The sequence below is a fragment of the Palaemon carinicauda genome, chromosome 26 (assembly GCF_036898095.1).
Source record: "Palaemon carinicauda isolate YSFRI2023 chromosome 26, ASM3689809v2, whole genome shotgun sequence".
Lineage (NCBI taxonomy): Eukaryota > Metazoa > Arthropoda > Malacostraca > Decapoda > Palaemonidae > Palaemon > Palaemon carinicauda.
Window position 1 is genome coordinate 74,609,687 of NC_090750.1, and position 27,601 is coordinate 74,637,287.

General features: G+C 40.0%; 1 protein-coding gene across 1 annotated transcript in view; it reads left to right on the forward strand.

Annotated features, from left to right (window-relative positions):
- The window catches only part of LOC137620229 (thymidylate synthase-like), a 29,883-nt gene extending 2,907 nt beyond the window's left edge, over positions 1–26,976 (forward strand). The window contains exons 2-6 of the mRNA XM_068350465.1: positions 1,314–1,449; positions 5,052–5,223; positions 14,159–14,270; positions 16,702–16,944; positions 26,385–26,976. Of these exons, the coding sequence (XP_068206566.1) occupies positions 1,314–1,449; positions 5,052–5,223; positions 14,159–14,270; positions 16,702–16,944; positions 26,385–26,594 (873 nt within the window). The 3' untranslated portion in view covers positions 26,595–26,976. The remainder of the gene's footprint in view (positions 1–1,313; positions 1,450–5,051; positions 5,224–14,158; positions 14,271–16,701; positions 16,945–26,384) is intronic.
- The last annotated feature ends 625 nt before the right edge of the window (positions 26,977–27,601 follow it).

The window sequence follows — 27,601 nt, forward strand, 5'->3', positions numbered from 1 at the left end:
CTAAATAAGACTCATTTAAGTGACTTTGAAGTTTGTATCCGTGTAGGAATAGACTACAAATTTTTAAAACAATTTGTATTTTTTGTAGCTATACAAGCCTGAGTCATTTAATTAAAGTTCCTGCCTCAACCTCGCCACAAGTCTTTGACCAAAAGAGAGTGAAGTGAGTCATTCCATGACACAGCGCCGCCATGCACTAAGGTTGCCTAGCAACTTATGATGCAATCGAACCTCTCTCATTCTTTTTGATTGTCTGGTCATAGAAAATGAAACTAGGAGTAACCCATTTAAATGACTCTAGTTTATATAACTAGGAAAATTACAAATTGGCTGTGCTGCCATATGAGGAGAAATTCAAACCCTATTAGACATCAGTATAAGAACTAAAATAGCTTCATTTATAATAATTTTATTACATTATTATGAAGTCATATTTTAAGAACCAAATTATTCTTTAGAAGAATTTGAGTCTACAGAAACTTCAGTAATTGGAGCAAAGTCAAGAATATGGTCATTTAAGTTTGAAGAGACCAAAATGGCAAGTTAATATGTACGGTGATTACCAAGTGAGGCAATCACTTGGAAGTTTGCAATGATGGTATGCCATCGAAGGATTGATTATTCCTTTAAGAACTGAGGCAGTTGATTGATTGCCTTATATCTCTTTCAAGGACAATAAATTTGGAGTATGATAGATTCGAGTGATTGTGTTTGTTATTACAACATTTTATATTATTTTGTGCTTTTAATATAAGGGATTGTAAAGATAATTGCTTAATTATGCAATGAAATCCAAGTATGATTTAGCAATTGTATATTTTGTTATTATTAGATTATTCGAAATGTCAATAATAAAAAGCTCCAATCATATTCGTCCCTGATATAACAAGAACAAACACTCGGTAGAGCGCATACCTTCGCCACAGCCACTTTTGTCACCAAGAAAATTGTCTAAAAACTTCCATTTTGTTTTTCATGAACTTTCTGTAAGTTAGTAACCTAGTTGACCTCTGCCTCCAATCTTTAGAAATGTTCCGAAGTTCATTTGAATTTTTCCTTAAAATTGATGCTGGTGTTAAGGTTTGTTTCCAATTTAGGTGTGTACATTTTATTGCAAGCAAGCATTTTGTATTTTTTTCTCTTCAGGCTATGAAGGTGTTAGAAAGAAAATGTTACTTTTCTACCTTTGCAGTGTTTAGTCATTTAATTCAATAATAAGTCCTTGATAGAAATTGTTTTAAAAAGTAAATTAACCCATTGTTGGAAATTATATTTATTTTGGTGATAATATAATGTTATCTGTGTTCTTGCAGGAAGAAAGACACGATGAGTACCAATATTTAGATTTAATTAGAAGAACGCTAGCTACTGGCAACAAAAAAGGAGATAGAACAGGCACAGGAACAATTTCCTTGTTTGGAGCTCAGATGAGATTTTCTCTCAGAGATGGTAAGTATTTGACAGAGCTTCGAGATATGATTTGTGTTATAGTTAGAGGTGTGGTGAGTGTTGGGGAAAGCCACTTTACTTTTTCTAAGGTTTCACTCTCACTTGATTGGTCAATCTCAGTCAAATAATGTATAAGTTTAATTGCATTAATTGGGTAAAGTTAGTGCATCCAGTTGAACGTTGTATTTCTTAAAGTACTGTACCTGTGCTGTATTTTATATTTTCAACATTGCCCACAAACCTAACACTTAAAAAACACCAGGATACTTTTAAAGATCAATAAATTAAATCAATTGAGGCTATAATACAGTATTGTATCACTTTTGCATAACCTTTATATCAATACAATGTAGTATAGTGTACCAAGTAATAATAATGATAATGAAGAATTTTGCTTTTAGACTTGTACAGATTGTCTATGTATTTCTTAGATAGCAAAAATTGTAAATGAGAGCAGAATTGAGTTATAGAGTTTGAAATAGAGTTGGAAAAGACCAAAGGCATTTATAGGTACAAAGGAATCGAATGAGTGTTGAAAGAACAAAGGGGAGAGAGGTATTTTGTGGGACTAAAGGGAAGGAAAATGTGGAAAAGATCATAGATAATGAATGAGTATAAGAAAAAACCATGAATGAGTTTCTGTTTAAAAAGACCCAATGTAATGAGATGCTGAAGAGCTCAAAAGGGAAATGACTGATTGTGTAGAGTGCAAGAAGTGGATTGTGAAGAGTAAAGAATCTAAATTTAATTAATGTGATGAGACAAAATAAACTAGATTTTAGTAATGTGATGAGACAAAGGGGATTAAAAGAGCATGAACAGAATAATGAGAATAGATTATTGGGAAGTATGTGATGATATCACAGGGCAATGATGAATGCGAAGATACCATAGTCCAAGAATAAATGTGAAGACGCCAAAGAAAATGGATGAGCTTTTAGATATCAAAGGATATAAATGAATGTAAGCAGACCAAGGAGTGTGGAGAGACTAAATATAATGAAAAAGCTTGAAGAGACAAGATGTAACAGAAGGGCAGGAAGAGATCCAATGTAATGTATAAGCAAGAAGGGATCAATTGTAAATAGAGAATTGACCAAGTAAAATAAATTACAGTAATCTAAAGAGACCCATGTTTATGAATCAGTAGAACTTCAAAAGTTCAAAGTTGGAGCAAATGCTTTTTTGTTGACCAGGCGGACATGAGTCTTTTTATAGTTTGTTTATGACATATTTGTTTTTGATGTTGTTAATAGTTTATATACGACATGTCTGTTTTGACGTTACTTATTTTAGAATGATTTATTGTTAATTTGTTCTCTTCATTTATTTATTTCCTTATTTCTTTTCCTCACTGGGTTATTTTTCCCTGTTGAAGCCCTTGGGCTTATAGCATCTTGCTTTTCCAACTAGGGTTGTAGCTTGGATAGTAATAATAATAATAATATGAGTATGAAGAGAACTAATACTATAAGTAATGAAAGACAAAAAAGCATTTGGAAATAGGAACAGATAGAAAATAAACTATAGAAGAAAAAAATAGATATATAACATAAACAAATAAGTAAAAGAAAATAAACGATGGAAAGAGGCGTATGGCCTTTTGCTCATTAGAAGAAATTTCCACCTTGAGTGTATAGCATAATGCTTTTCCTACTAGAGTTATAGCTTTGTTAGTAATAATAATAATGATATTCAACACTAACTGGGAAGCTTATTCTACTATTTAGTCACATTTTGAATAAAATATCTAGAATAGTGTGTGGTCTTGAGCCTTCATTGCGTATCTAGTACTTTTGGTGAAAGGTAGTTTGGAAGATATGAATACATTGGGCAGTCAGTATTATGAAAAATTTCATTCAGCAATGACAATGAAAAGTTCTGTGGGAATGAATGATTGAGAAAAGATCTAAGATGTGGAGTGAATAAGTTTTGAGAGAAAAATATGAAGAGACCAAAGGGAATGAAAGATTATAGATGTATGGGATGAAGACTAAAGAGAATGAATGAGTAAAAAGAGATATGAAAAATTGTGTTTTATAAAGATATCAAAGGGATGGGAGTTTGAAGGTACTATACGACTACACGTATGATTGAAGATCAAAGAGAATAAATGTGCAACGAGAACAAAAAATAAAGTATTAAGTCCAAAGAGAGGTTAAAAGTGTGAAAATACCAAAAAATAATTATTTGAGTGTGAAGAGGCTAAAGGAAATGAAGAAGTGTTAATCATGAGGCCCTTGTTTCCAAGCTCAAACAGTTGAGTAATTTTGAGTAATAGATAGCAGATTTGTTGTTGATGGGCACCATAGTGAGTACTCTATAGGAATGAGATATCTGGTGTTCCTCATGGTAGTTTTCTTTGCACATTACTTTTTGTACCATTTACGCATGATAAGTGGTTTAGCCTAAAAAACAAGCTTTTATATTCATATGATGCTACTCCCCTTGCTTCAATTCCCTTTTCTTCAATGTAGATTCAGGGTTGCTGAATCCCTTGATAGAGATCTACCTAAAATTAGTGCTGGTGTAAATTATAGGAGAGTGGATCCTCAAAATCCAGATCTCGTCATTGATGGTGTATCTTTAGTTTTATATGACTGTTAGGTGTAGTTCTTGATAGCAAATACTGTATACCTTTGAGAAACATGTTCGGTCCGTTTCTTCAGTTGCTCAAAAAAATTGGCTTATTGAGAAAGTCTTTTTTAAGATTTTTGGTAATCAATCTATTCTGAAGAAGTGTTTTAATTCTTTAATTTCTGCCTTGTTTCAAGTATTGTTCTCCTGTCAGTTCTTCAGCTGCTGGATCTAATCTTAATTTGTTGGACAAGAACTTGTGGTTTATTAAATTTCTTATTCCTGATCTAGATATTAATCTCAGGCACTGTTGTTCAATTAGTTCTTTATGAATGTTAATGATTTTCATAATACTGACCATCCTTTGCATTCAGATCTTCCCAGGCAGTACCATCCTGCACATAATATTAGGTATGCAGTTAAGTCTAATAGTCATGCCTTCTCTATCATAAGGCTCATTACAGTATTCTAAAAAAAAATTTCCAGCTATGACCAGATTGTGAAATGATCTTCTTAATCATGCAGTTGAATCGGTGGAACTTCAAAAGTTAAGAAATTTTGTGGGAATAGTTTTATGTTGAACAGGCTCACATAAGTCTTTTAATATTTATATATGAAAGATCTACTTTAACTTTGTTACTGATCTTGAAATATATTATATTGTTTATTAATTTTCTTGTAGTTTGTTTCTTGATTTACTTTTCTCACTGGGCTTTTTTTTTTCCTATTGGAGCCTTTAGGCTTATAGCATCTTGCTTTTCCAGCTAGGGTTGTAGCTTAGCTAGTAATAATGATAATAATGTACTATTGAAAAATGACTATAGTATTCTATTGATATTTGGAAGGTAATTGGCTTCATATCTAGTTGCTAATACTATATTTGTAATCATGAATATTAGAACCCTTGGGGCAATTCCCCACCAAATAAAGTTTAACAATAATTTTTCTTACACACTAATCAAAATTAATATATTTCAAATGAATTATTACTATAAAACTAAACCATTTGTAATCTTTTGAAACAGGTGTTTTTCCCTTACTGACTACAAAAAGAGTCTTCTGGCGAGGAGTTGCAGAAGAACTTCTTTGGTTCGTTCGAGGATCAACAAATGCCAAAGAACTTCAGGAGAAGGGAGTTCATATTTGGGATGGAAATTCATCCAAGGAATTTCTTGAAAAATCTGGATTTCCTGACAGGTAATTCCTTTAGATTTATGTTATTATCGTGTCATATTAACCCTTTTACCCCCAATGGACATACTGGTACGTTTCACAAAACTCATCCCTTTACCCCCATGGACGTACTGGTACGTTCTTGCAAAAAACTACAATTTTCAATATTAAACTTACCCGATAATCATGTAGCTGTCAACTCCGTTGCCCGACAGAATTCTATGGAGGGATACGCCAGCTATCACAATACTAGAAGGGGGTGTATTTACCAGCGCCACCTGTGGCCAGGTACTCAAGTACTTCTTGTTGACACCTCCTCAATTATTCCTCTGTCGTGCTTCCGGCAAGACGTTCTGGGATACGCTTATGTTCTTGGAGTATTTTCACGACTTTGGTGAAGTATTTCTCTTTGATTTCGGCTGTCGCTTTACTGGAAAACTTCTATATTAGCTTAGTTAGCTTTTGGAATTAATTTGATTAATTTTGGTGACGAGAGAGTATGAACTCTCGTTCACCTTTCAATGGCCGACCCTTCCCTTAGACGGAAGTGTTGGTGTCTAAGAGAGTATAGACTCTCTTTCTTAATTTTGCTTAACAAAAGTTATAGATTTATTTTATATCTCTCCGCCTCTTATAGGCCTCTTCGATTAACTTCCTTTTATTATAAACTCATTAAAATTAATTTTTATATTTGTTTTTATTCGACCTTCCTATTAGTAGGCGGTCTTTTACCGAAGTTAATAAACTTTGAGCCCGTCATTTCGGTTTTACCTGTTAACATATTATGCTATTTCCGCCACAGAGTTTGAAAGATTTTCTTTGACAGTCTCGTACTGTTTTCAAAGTTGAACTAACGTTTTGTTTTGTCTCTGCAGTTGTTGACGTTCAGAACGTTCAACTTGCACTCTATCGTTACGATAGAGAAAGAATGTTCACGGTTTCACGTTGCAGTAAGAGTAACCGTGTCTAGCGTTTTGTTCATTCTTTCTTAACTTAATGGTTTTGATCCTAATAAAGGAACTTTTCAGTTTTTTTCCTTTAACAATAATATGTTTTAACGATATATATGATTGGGCTCTTCTCTCAGGTTCTAAGTCAAGAGAGAGAGAGAGAGAGAGAGAGAGATAGAGACGGAGGGAGAAAGAGGATAAACGTTTCATTCTAGCCTGCCAGGCGTACGAGTAACGTCGTTATCGTTTTTTGCTCTTCTCCCTAGTCTCTTTAGGGGAAGAAACTAAACGTTTCTAGAGTGATCTAGTGTTTAGTCTCTTTCCAACCACTGAATTATCTTTCATTAGATTTTTCTGTTACATTGTAATTCTGTTTTTGCAATTACTAACTTTGAGAAAGGATAGAATTGCGTATTTCAGGTACAAACCACTTAAAGTTCAGTGAAATAAGTGCAAACAGAAATCAAAGTGATAAGTGATTAGTGCGTGAGGGTACTTTTGTGCGCGCCAGTTGTCCTCCCAGTCCGGGACCTCTTGCAAGCTCCCAAGCCCAGGGGAGAAGCAATGTCGAAGGGCATAAGGGTTCAGCAGGCCTTGATCGGCGCACAGAAGTATTCTCGGTGGTTGTGGGCGTGTCTTACCGAGACCGTCACTCCCACCCGCAGACGATTGAGCCCTTATTTTGCTCGTCTGCAGAAGAGATTAGGGGAGAAAATAAAGGCAGAGTAACGCTGGTCTCAGGTCTCAAGACTTCTTAAACGTTAAGTCCAGACCTATGCCAGACGTACGAAGTTAAAGTTCACAACCCGAATGCAGTCATTGGGTTAGCTCTGACTCTCCTCAGTCATCAGTTGATTACACTCCACCGCCTACACTCCCTCCTCCTACCTAAGAGGAGTAAGGTTCTGCCACAACAGATCTCTGCTGTTAAGGCTTTACCTCAGCAGAACTTAGTGTCTGCCGACCCCAAGTTAACTCTACTACAGTCCATGCAAGCACAGCTTTCGGACTTGATGAGTGAGTGTCGGGCTGAGAGTGTTGCTCCTCCGCCTCCGCCTACACTCCCTCCTCCTACACTCGCTCCGCCTGATCACAGTACCATCTGCCAGGCGTACGATGTTGTGGACTCTACTACAGTCCATGCAAGCACAGCTTTCGGACTTGATGAGTGAGTGTCGGGCTGAGAGTGTTGCTCCTCCGCCTCCGCCTACACTCCCTCCTCCTACACTCGCTCCGCCTGATCACAGTACCATCTGCCAGGCGTACGATGTTGTGGACTCTACTACAGTCCATGCAAGCACAGCTTTCGGACTTGATGCGTGAGTGTCGGGCTGAGAGTGTTGCACCTCCTGCACTCCCTCCACCTGTTCTCGCTGCACCTGTGCTCGCCCAGCCTGCACCTGCTCCGCCTGTGCTCGCCCAGCCTGCACCTGCTCCGCCTGGTCGCAGCACCATCTGCCAGGCGTACGATGTTGAACCACTTTCGGAGTTTGCTGTTCACAGTGTTGTTCAGCCTCAGCCTTCTTTAAGGCAACCCTTGCTTTGGGATCAGGAGAGTTACACTCTTCCTCCTCCTCCCCTTGCTGCTCCACCAGTGGTGCAACTCTCGGTTGGGGTACAACAACCTCTCCCCTCCGTGAGTCTGTCTGCTCAACCAGCGCTGCACCGAGTTCAACCCTCATCTAGGCAAGCTCATCTACACCATGCACTTGCGCCTCAGGAGCCTCAGCTTGCTAGAACTTTACCTTGTTCTGCGCAGCCTCAACCTTCTCATGCTCCACTCATCTCTCAGGAACAGGAACGGACTACTCCGCCTCCGTCCTCCGCTCAGCTGGTGCAATCCTTGGGTGCAACTCTTGCTAGGAGTCAACCTCCTTCACCCTTGCACCTGCCTTCTGCTCCGTCTGTTGTTCAGCCTATGCAGTCTGAACCTCAGGTTTTCCCTCAAGTTGAGGAAACCTCTGTTGTTGTTCCAGCTCGTTCTGACTCTGCTGTTCAGCATACCATGGTTTAAACCCCATGCAAGCATGCATAAAGCACTCTAGCACTGGTCATGGAATTTCTGAGAAATGTTAAACGCCATGCACACGCTCTGCTTTCCTTTCAGCAGGCTCTGCTTACAGCAGGCTCTGCTTACTACATGCTCAGCATTCAGCATGCTCTGCATTCAGCATGCTCTGCATACAACATGCTCTGCATACAGCATGCTCTGCATTCAGCATGCTCTGCATACAACATGCTCTACATACAGCATGCTCTGCATACAGCATACTCTGCATACATCATGCTCTGCATACCTTACCGCATGCTTCTCAACACATCTTGGGTTGTTGCCAACTCACTAGACTGTCAAGCAGTTTCATAACGTTGCCTTCTAGTCTGCTGCTTTGCACCAGTGAACCCTCACTCAGAGAACTTAGCTTTTCTAGGATAAGGTCCCTGTAGATGAGAAAGTTCTTTTCTCCCTCCTTCTGATATTCCCTTGAGGACTCTGTCATTTGGAGGGAGCCTTTAGCTGCATAACCTCTTTTGGACTTTTATTTAAGCATAACATGCTTACAGGGAAGGTAATGGTTACACTTCAGCCGCTAATCCCGTCTGTTACCACACCTGCTCCCATAGACCTTGAGCTGTGTTGCATGACATGCAGTCCAAGCTTAGTCCTTGTTAGAGGATTTTTTGTTTACGGAGTCAATGTGTCACGGGGAAGACGTTCAACAACCAACAGAAGGGACTTGTTGTGACGCAGTGGGCAACCTCAGCAACCCGTTAAGGAGTTGTCTGTACGACCCAGACAGTCTAGACAGATTCGGGTTGTCACTGTACTTCCTCGCTTGCCCATGATTGACAGTTTACAGACTGTGCAGCAGTATCATGATCTTGTGTCCGGCTCCGTCAGACGACTGGCTTTTAAGAGCTCCCTCAAGTCGTCGCTGTCTGGAGATTTTCAAATGGACTATGGATCTGACCAAGGAACTGGGCCTCCTGGTCAATTTTGAGGAGTCTCAGCTCGTTCCATCCCAGACCATTGTCTCCTTGGGTATGGATCTTCAGAGTCGAGCTTTTCGGACTTGTCCGTCGGCCCCAAGGATCTTCCAAGCCCTAGAATGCATCCAGAGCATGCTGAGAAGGAACCGATGCTTAGTCAGGCAGTGGATGAGTCTAACAGGGACACTTTCATCGCTGGCCCTGTTCATCGAGTTAGGGAGACTCCACCTCCGCCCCCTTCAGTATCATCTAGCTGCTCACTGGATAAAGGACATGACGCTAGAGACGGGCTCAGTTCCTGTTTCCGAAGAGATGAGGTCTACTCTAACGTGGTGGAAGAACAGCATTCTTCTCAAGGAAGGTCTACCATTGGCTGTTCAGACCTCCGACCACCGTCTCTTCTCGGACGCATCGGACACGGGCTGGGGTGCGACACTGGACGGACAGGAATGCTCGGGAACATGGAATCAGGAGCAAAGGACACTTCACATCTATTGCAAGGAGTTGTTGGCAGTTCATCTGGCCTTGATAAACTTCAAGTCCCTCCAGCTTAACAAGGTGGTGGAGGTGAACTCCGACTACACCACAGCCTTGGCTTACATCTCCAAGCAGGGAGGGACTCATTCGAGGAAGTTGTTCGAGATCGCAAGGGACCTCCTCATTTGGTCAAAAGATCGAAAGCTCACGCTGGTAACGAGGCTCATTCAGGGCGATATGAATGTCATGGCAGATCGCCTCAGCCGGAAGGGTCAGGTCTTCCCCACAGAGTGGACCCTTCACAAGAATGTTTGCAGCAGACTTTGGGCCCTGTGGGGTCAGCCAACCATAGATCTATTCGCTACCTCGATGACCAAGAGGCTCCTCTTGTATTGTTCTCCGATTCCAGACCCAGCAGCAGTTCGCGTGGATGCCTTTCTGCTGGATTGGTCCCATCTCAACCTGTATGCATTCCCGCCGTTCAAGATTGTCAACAGGGTACTTCAGAAGTTCGCCTCTCACAAAGGGACACGGCTGACGTTGGTTGCTCCCCTCTGGCCCGCGAGAGAATGGTTCACTGAGGTACTGCAATGGCTGGTCGACGTTCCCAGGACTCTTCCTCCTAGAGTGGACCTTCTGCGTCAACCTCACGTAAAGAAGGTACACCCAACCTCCACGCTCTTCGTCTGACTGCCTTCAGACTATCGAAAGACTCTCAAGAGCTAGAGGCTTTTCGAAGGAGGCAGCCAGAGCGATTGCCAGAGCAAGGACGACATCCACTCTCAGAGTCTATCAGTCTTTATGGGAAGTCTTCCGAAGCTGGTGCAAGGCCAATGCAGTTTTCCTCAACCAGTACCAATGTAACCCAGATTGCTGACTTCCTGTTACATCTAAGGAACGTAAGCTCCCTATCAGCTCCTACGATCAAGGGTTACAGAAGTTTGTTGGCAGCGGTTTTCCGCCACAGAGGCTTGGATCTTTCCTCCAACAAAGATCTACAGGACCTCCTTAGGTCTTTTGAGACCTCAAAGGAACGTCGGTTGTCCACTCCAGGCTGGAATCTAGACGTGGTCCTAAGGTTCCTAATGTCATCAGGATTTGAACCGCTCCAATCAGCCTCTTTTAAGGACCTCACATTAAAAAACTCTTTTCCTCGTGTGCTTAGCAACAGGTAAAAGAGTAAGTGAGATCCACGCCTTCAGCAGGAACATAGGTTTCACATCTGAAACGGCTACATGTTCCTTGCAGCTCGGTTTTTTGGCTAAAAACGAGCTTCCTTCCCGTCCTTGGCCTAAGTCGTTCGAGATCCCAAGCCTGTCCAACATGGTGGGGAACGAACTGGAGAGAGTACTTTGCCCAGTTAGAGCTCTTAAGTTCTATCTAAAGGTCAAAACCATTACGAGGACAATCAGAAGCCTTATGGTGTGCTATCAAGAAGCCTTCTCTACCAATGTCTAAGAACTCAGTTTCTTACTACATCAGGCTTCTGATTAGAGAAGCAAATTCTCATCTGAAGGAAGAAGACCTTGCTTTGCTGAAGGTAAGGACACATGAAGTGAGAGCTGTGGCTACTTCAGTGGCCTTCAAACAGAACCGTTCTCTGCAGAGTGTTATGGATGCAACCTATTGGAGAAACAAGTCAGTGTTCGCATCATTCTATCTCAAAGATGTCCAGTCTCTTTACGAGTACTGCTACACCCTGGTTCTATTCGTAGCAACGAATGCAGTAGTAGGCGAGGGCTCAGCCACTACATTCCCATAATCCCATAACTTTTTAACCTTTCTCTTGAATACTTTTTATGGGTTGTACGGTCGGCTAAGAAGCCTTCCACATCCTTGTTGATTTGGCGGGTGGTCAATTCTTTCTTGAGAAGCGCCAAGGTTAAAGGTTGTGATGAGGTCCTTTAGTATGGGTTGCAGCCCTGTATACTTTAGCACCTTTGAGTTGATTCAGCCTCCCAAGAGGAACGCTGCGCTCAGTAAGGAAGACGATCTTATTAAAGGCAGAGTAACGGTTCAAGTCGACTTCCTTACCAGGTACTTATTATTTCATTGTTATTGTGGATAACTGATTATATGAAATATGGGATACTTAGCTATCCTTTAATCTTGTACACTGGTTTTCACCCACCCCCCTGGGTGTGAATCAGCTACATGATTATCGGGTAAGTTTAATATTGAAAAATGTTATTTTTATTAATAAAATAAATTTTTGAATATACTTACCCGATAATCATGATTTAATCGACCCTCCCTTCCTCCCCATAGAGAACCAGTGGACCGAGGAATAATTGAGGAGGTGTCAACAAGAAGTACTTGAGTACCTGGCCACAGGTGGCGCTGGTAAATACACCCCCTTCTAGTATTGTGATAGCTGGCGTATCCCTCCATAGAATTCTGTCGGGCAACGGAGTTGACAGCTACATGATTATCGGGTAAGTATATTCAAAAATTTATTTTATTAATAAAAATAACATTTTACATTATTTTTTGCATATTTTTGATAACTTTTATGAGAAACTTCAGGCATTTTCCAAAAGAATGAGTCCAACCTGACCTCTCTATGATGAAAATTATGGCTGTTAGAGCAATTCAAAAAATATATATTGCAAAATGTGCTTGAAAAAAAAATGCCTGGGGGTTAAGGGTTGGAAAGTTCCAAATAGCCTGGGGGTAAAAGGGTTAAGCTTTAACTATCAATGTGTATGATGTTTCCTAACCCTGTAATTTATGTAGGTGGATAAAACAAAGAATAGCTTTAAACAAGACACCGAGGGAGAGAAGTGCGTAAGGAAATGATGTAAGGAAGCCCATTGCTCATGTACAGTACATGGATGGATGAAACATGCAAATCCAGAGCAAGTATGGTATGAAATCTTGGTCATGATTCTTTCTCTCATATGCCAGAATATATATATATAATTTTTTTAATTTTGTAGGGTATCATTTACATATGTATGCTACAGTTCTGTTTGACACTGTGAATTATTGCCCGTCATGTGATTATCATAAATCTTTCTGTCGTAATGCACCAGAGCTACAGGAAATAACTAATACTAGAACTTCACGGTTTAACTACATGATGATATGTGATGCACATTTACTTTTAGCTCTGAAACCTACCTTATTGATGCAAGCACAATACTAGTAACAGTTAAACAAGTTTAAAACCAAAATGCACACATGCCATACATATTCTCAAGGAGCTATTGCCCAACATATGATTTGCATATTATTGTTATTACTAGTTAAGCTACAAGCCTAGTTGGAAAAGCAGGATACTATAAGTCCAAGAGCTCCAAGGGAGAAAATGGCCCAGTAATGAAAGGAAGCTAATAAGATAGTTTGCTTGGGTGTACCCACAAGCAAGAGAATTGTAACCCAAGAAGGGAGTGGAAGACCACGGTACAAAGGCTATGGCATTTCTCAAGACTAGAGAACCATAGTTGAATTTTGGATTGTCCTCCAAAAAAAAAAAAATCTTACCAAGTGGAAAGTAGCCACAAAACTATTACAGGTTTCTAGTTAACCCCTTGATTGAAGAAGAATTTTTTGGTTTTCTTAGTGTTATGAGGAAAGTGGAAAATGTGAAAAGAATAAACCAGACTGTTCTTCGTATATTTAGGCAAAGGGAAAATAAGCCTTAACCAGATAAAGGATCTAATAACTCTATTGGCAGTATCTCAACAGGTGGCTGGTGCATTAGCCAATCTACTACCTACCTAACTCTTCCTGTGATTTCCTAGCCCTAATGGGCCAAAGAGAAAACTTTAGTTTAAGCTTATGACATTAAAACATGTTTGAAAACAAGTATAAAAAACCTTATTGCACTAATGTTTGGTACCCATGAAACTCAATCTTGTATGGTTGATGGTTGAAGTGAGTTTTCTTAGGATCCATAATTTCTATTTTTCCCCATACATAGATTTTTCTTTCTATTGTTTAATTGTCTTGCTACCTAAGTGTATTTGCTTGAGTAGCATTAGCAGGAATGAATGTACTAATAATTATGTATCTTATTTCCGTAGCCAAACAAAAAGATCTTATACAAGGAATTAATTTCCATAAGTTCCAGAATATAACCACAGTTAACCATTGTTTATGGTTTGGGAAGCAATAGAATAACCATAAAAAAAGACCCTTTTCAGACTTTCTGGCAATATTTTTTTTTTCCATTTTACAGTTATACTCTAAACTTGAGCTATACTAGCCTCTAATGATTCAGTTGAGCTATTGTGATGCTAAAAAATGCTTTCTGTGATCTTAGGTCCCTGAGTGTAAACTTCTAAGTTCACAAGGTTTAAAAGTTTTTTTTCCTTCTCCAATTATTTTGGATTTCTACTTTCTCATAATCTTTATGCATTTTTTTTTATTGAATACTTCTCATAATTATTTATTGGTTTCCTTCTCTAAGACTTGTACTTGATGATTCAGATAGGATTATTATTATTATTATTATTATTATTATTATTATATTTTAATTTTTTTTTTCTTACTAAGTTGAATGTTTTTTTTTATAACATTGGATCAATTGCTCTTCACAGGGAGGAAGGGGATCTTGGGCCAGTGTATGGGTTTCAGTGGCGTCATTTTGGGGCCGAATACTCTGACATGCATGCTGATTACACTGGTAAAGGGGTCGACCAACTGCAGCAGGTTAGTTTTGAAAGTAGTTTCTTTAACTTTAATCTACACCTGAGTCTTATTAAAGGTTTTTTTAAAGGTTTCTCATGAATAGCAGAAGGAAGGGACAGTTACAGTGCCACAAACACCAGATTTCAATGATTGCATGGTTTTATTTCTTTGAGAAATTTATTGTTGTGTAAATGTTTTACAGAATAGGTTGACTTATAGCTTACTAAAATGGTTAAATTCTTGGTGTCTGGTAGTTTTTTGCTTTATACACACAATGACATGCCAGAAAAGTCATTTACAAAAAAAACCCATATGGAAGTTAGAATTACTCGTATATTGTACAAATGAGTATGGCATATTATTACTTGCTAAGCTACAACCCTAATTGGAAAAGCAGGATGCTATAATCCCGGGGCTCCAACAGGGAAAATAGCCTAGTGAGGAAAAGAAACAGGAAAAATAAAATACTTTAAGAACAGTAACATCATTACAATAAATATTTCCTATATAAACTATAAAAACAAGTGGAAGTGTAACAAAACAAGTGGAAGAGTAACAAAACAAGTGGAAGATAAATAAGATAGAATAGTGAGACCGAGTGTACCCTCAAGCATGGTTATATATCACAGAGTTCACACTCGGGAAATTTCACTAAAACATCTCTCCTCCCTGATATTAGCTGCTCCTCCACAGGAAATTTCATTAAAATCTCCTCCCCTCCTTGATATTAGCTCCTCCACATTTATTCAGCCAACCTACAAAGTCTTTGGGATTCTAGCCTTTATTCTTGACTGTTTAAGAACTATTTGAGGCAGTTTTTATATAACTGTAGGATCACACCACTCTCTCTAGCCAATGGTGACATTGCCTACCTACGGCATTACTCAAACTTCCCCTGACACCTCCAGCATTACTCAAACCTCCCCTGACATCTCACCCCTCCACCAACCGAAATACTTGCTATTCTAGTCCTTATTCATGATTATGTAAGGTCTATTTTAGTGTATTTTTATGCTGACATATGTGTTCAAATTCAGCATTGCTACCAGCGTAACATGGGTCTTTTTGTGGTTTATTTGTGACGTATTTGTTTTTGATGTTGTTGATGGTTTATGTATGACATGTCTGTTTTGACGTTGTTACTTATTTTAGAATGATTTATTGTTAATTTGTTCTCTTCATTTATTTATTTCCTTATTTCCTTTCCTCACTGGGCTATTTTTCTCTGTTGGAGCCCCTGGGCTTATAGCATCTTGCTTTTCCAATTAGGGTTGTAGCTTGGATAGTAATAATAATAATAATAATAACAATGCTGAATCTGTCTAAAGTGACCCAGTCCGCTAATAAAATTTGCTATATAATAAAGGTGACAAAGACTATAGAAAAACTTAACTTATTTTATATTTGAACAAAATTATTTATATATAAATTTAGAGATACTTTAACTAAATGTATACAAATAAATTTACCGTTTAAACACATGTACCAAACAACCACATGAAAAGAACACTAAAGCAAAACAAAACATAACATAGAACTAAGTAATGACATATAATAAACAATTCTTGCTGGAACAACTTACGAAATACTGGAGATACTTGAAGAGAGTTATCCTTTACAGTTTCACAGAGCCAGTGAATCTAATCTTAAAACAAATTCTAACTTTCATAGAAGACTAAACTTCACTCCAGCAAGGATAACTAAATACAAACAAAATAAAAGTTCAAACAATGATTACATAATAAGTCTTATGAAAGTACATAAGGGGGAACTACACACAAATGACAAATGCCCACCCTCCTCCCCTCTGACATATAGTATTAAGAGGAGGAATAATACATACATACATACATATACCAAGGCACTTCCCCCAATTTTGGGGGGTAGCCGACATCAACAATGAAACAAAACAAAAAAGGGGACCTCTACTCTCTACGTTCCTCCAGCCTAACAAGGGACTCAACGGAGTTCAGATGGTACTGCTAGGGTGCCACAGCCCACCCTCCCACATTATCCACCACAGATGAAGCTTCATAATGCTGAGTCCCCTACTGCTGGTACCTCCGCGGTCATCTAAGGCATCGGAGCAAAAGAAAATGAGAAAATTTTAGATTTTAAGAAATTTTTCTGTGTATCAAAGAAACTGGGGTTTTGGAGAAACAGCAATATGAGCATCGGGTTATTATAGAAATAAGAAATTTTATTAGAATTGTCTTTTTTTGAACTATTTTAATTTGTCATCATGCTTTTATGTAATCATCATTATGGAAGATCATTTTAGCTGGGTGTTCTGGTGAAACTATCAATAATTGCGCTTATGATATCAGAAGTTGATGTACAGTAATGCATTAGTAATATGGAGCATAATATTTTTAAGACTAAATTTGACTTTTATTTTAGTTGACCAATTTAAAAAAAATTAATTCTGTCTTTAATAAATAATCTTTTGCAGGTTATTGATACAATAAAAAATAATCCCAATGATCGACGCATAATCATGTGCGCTTGGAATGTCAGTGATATACCAAAAATGGCATTGCCACCCTGCCATTGCCTTTGCCAGTTTTATGTGGCAAATGGTGAATTATCATGTCAGCTTTACCAGAGATCTGCTGATATGGGTCTAGGGGTCCCCTTCAACATTGCCAGCTACGCACTCTTGACTTGCATGATTGCTCACATAACAAAACTCAAGGTAAGGGAAATGTTTTTCTTCCAATGGTTATGTAAAATCTTGAAACCCCCTATTTCTTTTCTTTACTCTTTCACTGAATGGAAGGATATGTTTGTTTATTTTACTGAATGGCAACATTTTTCTTATTTATTCTTTTACTGAATAACACAATTGTGTCTTTATTCTTTTACTGAATGGTAGAATTTGTTCTTTTTAGTATTTTTTTTTTACTGAATGGCAGAATTTGGTCATAATTATTTTTTTTACTGAATGGCAGAATTTGGTATAATTATTTTTTTACTGAATGGCAGAATTTTTTATTTATTTTTTTGCTGAATGACATAAGTGTTTCTGTATTCTTTTACTGAATAGCAGAATTTGTTCCTATTCTTTTACTGTATGGCAGAATTTATTATTTTTTCTTTTACTGAATATTAGGATTTATTCTTTTACTGAATGGTAGAACTTGTTTGTTCGAGTATTTCCATAATACGTACTATATATACTGGATTTTAATTAGATTGGCAAGTACTGGTATTTCCTGAACCTAAGCTGTGGAGATAGTATTGATGAAGAAAATAAGTTTTTCAATATTTAACTTAGCCGGTGATTATAATAGCTGCAACTCTGTTGCTCGACAGAAAAACTCTACGGAAAAATTCGCCAGCGATCGCTACACAGGTAGGGGGTGTACTCAACAGCGCCATCTGTCGTTCAGATACCCATTACTCATTGTAAACAAAGAACTCAATTTTCTCTCTGTCGGGCTACCGGCAAGACCTACTAATTCGCTGTTGCTAACTGGATTTGTTTTCACAACTATTTGGTGAAGTACACTATTCTAGTTTTGAGCTTTCGCTATGCAGGTGTTTTATCTTCATCTTAAAACTTGAACTCGTTTTGGATAGATTTAATTATGGTGACAAAGAGAGTATGGACTTTCTTTCACTTTTAAATGGCCGACCCTTCCCTTAGACGGAAGTGTGTTTAGGCTTTTAGTAATTATCTTATCACGTTATAGATTTTCCTCTATATATTTTATATCTCTCCGCCTTTATTAGGCCTCTTCGATTAACTTTCCATTTTTTATAAACATATAAAAATAAATTTTAATGCTTTGTTTATATAGACCTTTCCTGAGAGTAGGCGGTCCTAACTTGGAAACCGAAGTTAATCAACGTTGAGCCCTTTATATCGTCTTTAGCTTTTAAAGAGCTAAGGATTTAAAACTTTTTAAATGTAATATTTTATGAAAGAATTTCTTTGATAGTCTTCGTACTGTTTTCAAAGATGAACTAACGTTTAGTTTTTTATGCTACGCAGTTGTTGACGTTCAGGACGTTCAACATGCGCTCTATCGTTACGATAGAGAGAGAGAGTATCACGGTTTCACTTTGCAGTAAGAGTAAATCGATTCTGACGTTTTGTTCATTCTTTCTTAGCTTAAATGTTTTAAATTCTAATTTAAAGGAACTTTTTATTTGATAAACCTTTCAGTTTTTTCCTTTAGTCAAATAACATGTTTTTTTGACGATATATAATTGGGCTCTTCTCTTAGGTGCGAAATCAAGAGAGAAAGAGAGAGAGAGATAGAGACGGAGGGAGAGAGAGGAGAGAAAACGTTCCGTTCAAGCGGGTAACGTTGTTCTCGTGTTACTCACGTCCCTAGTCGCTGTACGGGGAGGAAGGATAAAACGTTTTTAGGTTTTTATTCTCGTCCCCAGGCTATGTGCGGTGAGAGATTGAAAACGTAGTTATATGAACTAGTGTTTAGTCTTTCCCAGCCACTGATTTTTCTTTTTATCTTAAAATATGTTTTCTGTTTTTTGCTTGTATTATGAGCTTGCATTATACGACTAATTTCGCAATTACTACCTTTTAATGAAGGGTAGAATTGCGTGTTTCAGGTAGAAATAAGTGCAAAACAGAAAATCGAAGTGATAAAGTGATATGCGCAAAGTGTTACAGTGTTGCGTCCGAGGCGCAAAGTGTTACAGTGTTGCGTCCGAGGGTTCGTCTGTTCGTGCCTGTCGTTCACCTAGTCCGGGACCTCTTACAAGCTCCCAAGCCCAGGGGAGAAGTAATGTCAAACGACTTATGGGTTCGAGAGGCCTTGACCAACGAACAGACGTTTTTCCCTCTATGGTATCGGGTGTATCTTACCAAGATCTCCCCTACCATAAGACGAGAGAGACGTTGTTTCTCCTCGCCATCCGTAGGCTTTTCGCATAAGAAACCTGTCACAAGGTTTCGAAGCCCTTAAGCGAAAGTCAGTCCTTTCAGGACAGGTCCTGGTTACAGCCATTAGGACAGCTCTGACCCTATGCAGTCATCGGATAACTGCTCGCAGCCTAACAAAAGCGTAACACAGACTCCGAGAGTCTTTTTTTGTAGGCAAAGTATTGCGGTCACAGACGTTACCCTCGTCTATTACCACAACCATTTCCGTTGATCCTTAAGGGGTTGTATGGCAAAACATGCAGTATATGCTTGCCTCCCTTATGGAAGACTATTCTGCCGATTAGTCCGTTGAGTCTAGCCGTTTATCTCATCGATATCCTGGCTTTCAGCCAACCTAACGTTCCTTTGTGCTTACTGTTGACGTTGGCGTAGCTTAGTCACGTCAGTCAGGTTGTTTAGAACCACACTCGATGCGGTCTCGTGTGGTTTTTCAGCCGCATTTGGACGTTAGGCCACTGGCTGATGCTCCTGTTGACGTTCAAGACGTTCACTAACAATCGGAGTTGACTTGTTTTGACGCTGTGCGTCAACCTCCGCATTCTAGAGTTGTTTTGACTGCTCAGTCTAGGCAGTCAAAGCAGTCTCGAGTGGACGCTGTGCGTCCTCACGCACCTGTTGTGGTTGACAGTTCAGTTGTTGACAGTTCACAGACTGTCAAGCAGTTACATGACGTTGCGTTCTGGTCCGCTACTAATGCACCAGTGAGAGACTCAGCTTTTATCGGAATAGGGTCCCTGTAGATGAGGAAGTTGCTGTTCTCCCTCCTACTGATATTCCCTTGAGGACTCTGTCAGATGGAGAGGAGCCTAAAGCTGCTTAGCCTCCTATGGACTTTAATTAAATCATGATGATTTTTTTTAAGGATCTTCGTCCGGATATTTTTGTAACTGCTGCTCCTCGTTCGCCTAAACGTCAGAGCTTACACTAGGCCTAGCTACTTCGAAGCCGTTGTGCTCTCTCGCTCTCCTAGAGAGCGTTACGTTGGCTAGGCGACTGGTTTTTCACCAGGAGGAGTTTGGGGGATACAGCCTTTGCTTTCCCTTCTTTTAAACTGGTTTATAGAGCGAGAGTCTGATATGACACGAGAGAAGTTCTCGGCTTGGGAGTTCATGCCTCTGCCCAGATAGACTTCTCAATTCTGGTAGACTCTCCCTGGCGCCTAGCCAGGAGACGCTCCAAGTTGTTTACAGGTCAACTTCACAGCTGTTGTCGAGCCTTTGAAGTTTTGCTGTACTATTATGTCACGCATAACAAGGCTTTCAGGGATGGTAAACGGTTCCGCCTCAGTCGCTAACCCCGTCTGTTGCCACACCTGCTCCCGTAGACCCTAAATGGGCTTTTCTGCAAGACATGCAGTCCAAGCTTGCGTCCGTGATAGAGGACTTAAATGCGGAGAAGAACCTTCTGGCCAACAACCTTCCAACCGGTCGGTTGTGCGCCCTGTTGACGCTGAGGTAACCTACTCGCGTCTGCCAGTTGAGGTGGTTCCTCCACCGATGCGACCCAGTGTGGGTTGCCAGCCGCACGTTGACGTTAAGCGACGCTCGGAGGTGGTTGTTGACGTTCAGGACGTTCAACAACCAGCAGAGGTGACTTGTTTTGACGCAGTGCGTCAACCTCAGCAACCCGGTAGGGTGTTGACTGCACAACCCAGACGGTCTAGACAGTCTCGGGTTGACGCTGTGCTTCCTCGCGCACCCATGGTTGTTGACAGTTCACAGACTGTGCAGCAGTTCCATGATATTGCGTCCGGCTCCGTCACGCATCCACCAGTGCGACCGGATTCAGCGAGCCAGACGTTGCCCACTCCGTTGCCGTTTCCTCATCAGTTTCGGATGAGGACGTTGCTGAACAACAAGACGATCAGCCCCCAGCCCTGCTATCCATCCAGAAGATGCTGAAGAAGGAACGCTGCTCAGTCAGGCTGTGGATGAGTCTGGTAGGGACACTGTCATCCGTGGATCAATTTGTGTCTCTAGGAAGACTACACCTCCGTCCTCTTCAATACCATCTAGCTTTTCACTGGAAAAAGGACAAGACGCTAGAAGCGGTCTCGATCCCGGTTTCCGAAAAGATAAAGTCTTGTCTGACTTGGTAAAAGGACAATATCAACCTAAGAGAGGGTCTTCCCCTGGCTGTTCAGACTCCCAACCACGTTCTCTTCTCGGACGCATCGGACGTAGGCTGGGGTGCGACATTAGACGGTCGGGAATGCTCGGGAATATGGAACTCGAGTCAAAGGACAATGCATTTCAACTGCAAGGAGCTACTGGCAGTACGTCTGGCCTGGAAAAGCTTCAGGTCTCTCCTTCAAGGCAAAGTGGTGGAGGTGAACTCGGACAACACCACGGCTTTGGCGTACATCTCCAAGCAAGGAGGGACCTACTCTCTGACGTTGTACGAGATCGCAAGGGACCTCCTCACCTGGTCAAAAGGTCTAAACATATCACTAGTAACGAGGTTCATCCAAGGCAACTTGAATGTCATGGCAGTTTGTCTCAGTCGGAAGGGACAAATAATTCCAACAGAATGGACCCTCCACAAGGATGTATGCAAGAGCCTTTGGGCCACCTGGGGCCAGCCAACCATAGATCTCTTCGCAACCTCGATGACCAAGAGGCTCCCAATATTTTGCTCACCAATCCCGGACCCAGCAGCAGTTCATATAGATGCCTTTCTCCTAGATTGGTCACATCTAGATCTATATGCATTCCCTCCGTTCAAGATTGTCAACAAGGTACTGCAGAAGTTCGCCTCTCACGAAGGGACAAGGTTGACGCTAGTTGCTCCCCTCTGGCACGCGAGAGAATGGTTCACCGAGGTACTTCGATGGCTAGTAGACGTTCCCAGAACACTTCAACCTAAGGGTGGACCTTCTACGTCAGCCACACGTAAAGAAGGTACACCAAGGCCTCCACGCTCTTCGTCTGACTGCCTTCAGACTATCGAAGGACTCTCGAGAGCTAGAGGCTTTTCGAAGGAGGCAGCCAGAGCGATTGCTAGAGCAAGGAGAACATCCACCCTTAGAGTCTACCAATCGAAGTGGGAAATCTTCCGAAACTGGTGCAAGTCAGTATCCGTATCCTCGACCAGTACCTCTGTAACTCAAATAGCTGACTTCCTCTTATATCTGAGGAAAGAACGATCTCTTTCAGCTCCCACTATCAAGGGTTACAGAAGCATGTTGGCATCAGTCTTCCGTCACAGAGGCTTAGATCTTTCCAACAATAAAGATCTACAGGACCTCCTTAAGTCTTTTGAGACCACGAAGGAGCGTCGTTCGGTTACACCTGGTTGGAATTTAGACGTGGTACTAAGATTCCTTATGTCAGACAGGTTCGAGCCGCTACAATCAGCCTCCCTGAAAGATCTCACCTTAAAGACTCTTTTCCTGGTATGCTTAGCCACAGCTAAAAGAGTCAGTGAGATTCATGCCTTCAGCAAGAACATCGGATTCTCATCTGAAACGGCTACATGTTCTCTACAACTTGGTTTTCTAGCCAAAAACGAGCTTCCTTCTCGACCTTGGCCAAAATCGTTCGATATTCCAAGCTTATCGTATGGTTGGAAATGAACTAGAAAGAGTCTTATGCCCTGTAAGAGCTCTTAAGTTCTATTTAAAACGAACTAAACCTTTACGAGGCCCGTCTGAAGCTTTATGGTGTTCAGTTAAGAAACCATCTTTGCCTATGTCAAAGAATGCTTTATCCTATTTTATCAGACTGTTAATACGAGAAGCTCATTCCCATCTGAATGAGGAAGACCAAGCTTTGCTGAAGGTAAGGACACACGAAGTTAGAGCTGTCGCAACTTCCGTGGCCTTTAAACAAAATAGATCTCTGCGAAGTATAATCGACGCAACCTATTGGAAAAGCAAGTCAGTGTTCGCGTCTTTTTATCTTAAGGATGTCCAGTCTCTTTACGAGAACTGCTACACTCTGGGACCATTCGTAGCAGCGAGTGCAGTAGTGGGTGAGGGCTCAACCACTACAATTCCCTAATTCCATAACCTTTTTAATCTTTCTCTTGAAATGTTTTTATTGTTGTTTTTGGGTTGTCCGGAAGGCTAAGAAGCCTTTCGCATCCTAGTTGATTTGGCGGGTGGTCAAAGTCATTTCTTGAGAAGCGCCTAGATTAGAGGTTTTGATGAGGTCCTGTTGTATGGGTTGCAACCCTTGATACTTCAGCTCCTAGGGGTCGCTCAGCATCCTAAGAGGATCGCGAGGCTCCGTAAGGAAGACGTACTTAAAAAGGCAGAGTAATTGTTCAAGTCGACTTCCTTACCAGGTACCTATTTATTTTGTTTAGTTATTTTGATAACTTCTAAAATGAAATAAAAATTCTTAGCTCATATGATGTAAACATATTTTGCTGGTCTCTACCCACCCCCCTGGGTGTGAATCAGCTATTATAATCACCGGCCAAGTTAAATATTGAAAAATGTTATTTTGATAATAAAATAAATTTTTGAATATACTTACCCGGTGATTATAAATTAAAGGACCCTCCCTTCCTCCCCAATAGAGACACAGTGGACCGAGGAGAAAATTGAGTTCTTTGTTTACAATGAGTAATGGGTATCTGAACGACAGATGGCGCTGTTGAGTACACCCCCTACCTGTGTAGCGATCGCTGGCGAATTTTTCCGTAGAGTTTTTCTGTCGAGCAACAGAGTTGCAGCTATTATAATCACCGGGTAAGTATATTCAAAAATTTATTTTATTATCAAAATAACATATTTATTCCTATGCGGATGCAAACTTCCGAGTCATTTAAATGGGTTACTCCTAGTTCCGTTTTCTACCGCTGAGATACTACTGATAGAGAGTCATTGGGTGCTTTTGACTGGTCAGACATTACTATATTGGAACCCTCTCTTTGGTTACGACTCATTTTTCTTTTGCCTACACATACAACGAGTAGTCTGGCCTATTCTTTCCACTTTCTCCTCTATCCTCATACACATGACAACACTGAGATTACCAAACAGTTTTTCTTTGCTCAAGGGGTTAATTACTGCACTGTAATTGTTCAGTGGCTACTTTTCTCTTGGTAAGGGTAGAAGAGACTCTTAAGCTAGGGTAAGCAGCTCTTCTAGGAGAAGGACACTCCCAAAATCAAACCATTGTCCTCTAGTCTTGGGTAGTGCCATATCTTCTGTACCATGGTCTTCCACTTTCTTTGGGTAGAGTTCTCTTGCTTGAGGGTACACTTGTGCACACTATTCTATGTTATTTCTCCACTTATTTTTTTTATAATTTTTTTTATTTTTGATATTTTTGTTTATATATGAAAGATATACTTTTAATGTTACTGTTCATAGAATATCTTTTTTTGATTGTTCATTACTTCTCTTGCAGTTTATTTATTTCCTTTCCTCACTGGGCTATTTTTCCGTTGTAGACCTTTTGCTTATAGCATCCTGGTTTTCCAACTAGAATTGTAGCTTAGCTAGTAATAATACCAGACATAAAAGCAAAAGGGTTCGGTTGCACCATAGTAGGTTGCTAGGCAAAACCTCATTGCATGGCAGTGTAATGTGCTGCTGCATGGCTTACCTCACTCGTCTTCTGGTCGTTGTGTTTAGAGGAGGTATCCCCTCCTCTCTTCTATGATCACAACTTTTAACTCTTCCACAGTGGATTGCCATTATAGTGCTTTGTGTGTCTTTCAATGTCATTGTCACTAGTTAGGCTTGCATTATCTGTGCGATGAGTGTGCTTAGTTATGACTAGTAAATCTAGCATAATGTGATTGCGCCTTGGCCGTGATGGTTACCCATATAAACAAGGAGGTGCAGTCTCGCTCCTGCTATTCCAACTAGCAGTGGAGATACACAAGTGGGCACAAAACAATGCAATAACCCTCATAGCAAGTTTTATTCCCAGGAAGCGGAATGTCATTGCTGACCAGGGACGATAGTTGGTTCTGAATGGTCTTTGCTTCCTCTAGTGGCAAACAGACTTTTGACTTTGTGGGGTTCCCCATCACTAACCATGTTTGCCGCTCCCCTGAACAACAAACGCCCGGTGTATTGCTCTCTGGTCTCTGATCCAGCAGCAGCAATGGAAGATGTCTTCTAGCACCCATTCAACTAACTGGACTTTTGTGCCTTTCCACCTTTCTGTTTGATTCATCAGGTCCTGAACAGAGTCCGAACATCACGAGAGGTCAGAGTAATGTTAGTAGCCTCAAGGTGGCCAACAGCGGAGTGGTATCCAGGCCTGCTGGATCTTCACGTGGAAATTCTAAGAGAACTTTCAGAATAGCTAAACCTACTGCATAAACCATACTTAAGAAAGTTCCACGCGGCAGTTCACTGCTTATCTCTTTATGGTTGGAGACTATCTAGCATATCCTCTGAAAGAGAGGCTTTTCGGGACCATCTGTCTAACAGCCTTCTGACTGATACCTCCAAAAGTTGTCCACAAGAGTCTAACAACCTTCTGTGATTGGTGTCATAAGAGGAATATTGCTCCACACAAGGCCGCTATTTCCAAAATTGCCGACGTTCTAGTGTTGCTGAGTATCAAGAAATCCTTTTCAGTCACTGTGATAAAGGGCTACCACGCGGCCTTGAGCCAGGTATTCAAACTGAAAGGGTTTGTTCTCTCCTCTGCATGGGAACTTTCTGCTCTCATTAAGAGTTTTGAGCAGACTTGTCTTCTGCAAGAACTCAAGCCCCCTTCCTGGGATGTGATAAAGGTTCTTAGATCCTTGAAAAGAGCCAGTTGGGTGAGAGGGACTTCCTCCTTCCTTGTCATCTAAGGATGACTCTCGTACTGAAGGACAAGAGTCGGTATTCGGTTGGGAACAAATCACAAAATTTTCAAAGTAATTTGTATTTTCCTAGCTATACAAACTGAGCCCTTTAGATTTCACTTCCCACTGTATCCACTCCACAAGTCCCAGGCAAAGTCAAAATGGAGACTTTGTACACTGATAGACCCCTACCACCAGTGGCTACCGGTGGCTACCAGAACCTTGATGATTTCTTCAGTGGCCATTTCTAGCTTTTGCTAGAATCTTGGACCTACTAAATGACTTTGTATAGCTAGGAAAAATAGAAATTACTTTTAGAATTTTTATTTCACAATATATTGATTATTATTCTAGGATATTTTGAAAAATTAAGTTCCCATTGACAGTTGCATGTTTCACTACATTCAATAAAATATTGAATGCTTAATATTTTTTTTTTCTTTTTTTTTTTATCTTAGCCTGGAGACTTTATACATACACTTGGGGATGCTCATGTCTACTCCAACCACTGTGATGCTCTCGAGGAACAGTTGAAAAGAGAGCCAAGACCTTTCCCCAAGCTCAGAATCAAACGGGAAGTTCATTCCATAGAGGATTTCAAATTTGAAGACTTTGAAATCATCGATTATCATCCGCACAGTAAAATCCAGATGGATATGGCTGTTTAAAAAAAAGTTTTTCATTTTTTAGATATTAATGCTTTTAATTCCAAAGAATCACTTTATTGTAGATTTTAAACCAAATGGTAAACAATGGCTATAGGTTCCAGACAAATTTAATGCTTGAAAATCTATGTTACAGGGGCCTTTATTAGAAGTCAATAGTTATTTATGTTTTGTATAATTTTTATTGTTTGTAGTTGAGTAAACAACAAATTGTGCAGTTGGCAAGTCCGTAAGTGTAAAATGGTCTGGTTAGTTAAATAATTTCACATGTAAAAATTTAGATCTGCATTTCACATAGATCTCAGAATGACTAATTCTAGACTTAGTTTCAAGAATCAACTTGAACACCTATTTTGTAATTTTTCAATAAATCAGTGAAAGCTCATTTTTCCCATTGAAGGGTTTAATCTGTTATTTAGCTTCCTTTTATATGGAATATTTCTTTCATTATGTATACAAAATTTTTTCCTTTACATAGGAGAAAATAACACCAAAGCTGTAGTACAGTACTGTACACTGTAATTAAATTTTATAGCAAGGTGTATTTTAACCCTTTTACCCCCAAAGGACGTACTGGTACGTTTTACAAAACTCAAAATTTTTTCCTTTACATAGGAGAAAATAACACCAAAGCTGTAGTACAGTACTGTACACTGTAATTAAATTTTATAGCAAGGTGTATTTTAACCCTTTTACCCCCAAAGGACGTACTGGTACGTTTTACAAAACTCATCCCTTTACCCCCATGGACGTACCGGTACGTCCTTGCAAAAAACTGCTATTTATATTTTTTTTTGCATATTTTTGATAATTTTTCGAGAAAATTCAGGCATTTTCAATATTAAACTTACCCGATAATCATGTAGCTGTCAACTCCGTTGCCCGACAGAATTCTACGGAAGGGATACGCCAGCGATCGCTATACAAGAGGGGGGTGTACTCACAAGCGCCACCTGTGGCCAGGTACTGCAGTACTTCTTGTTGACACCACCTCAATTTTTCCTCTGTCG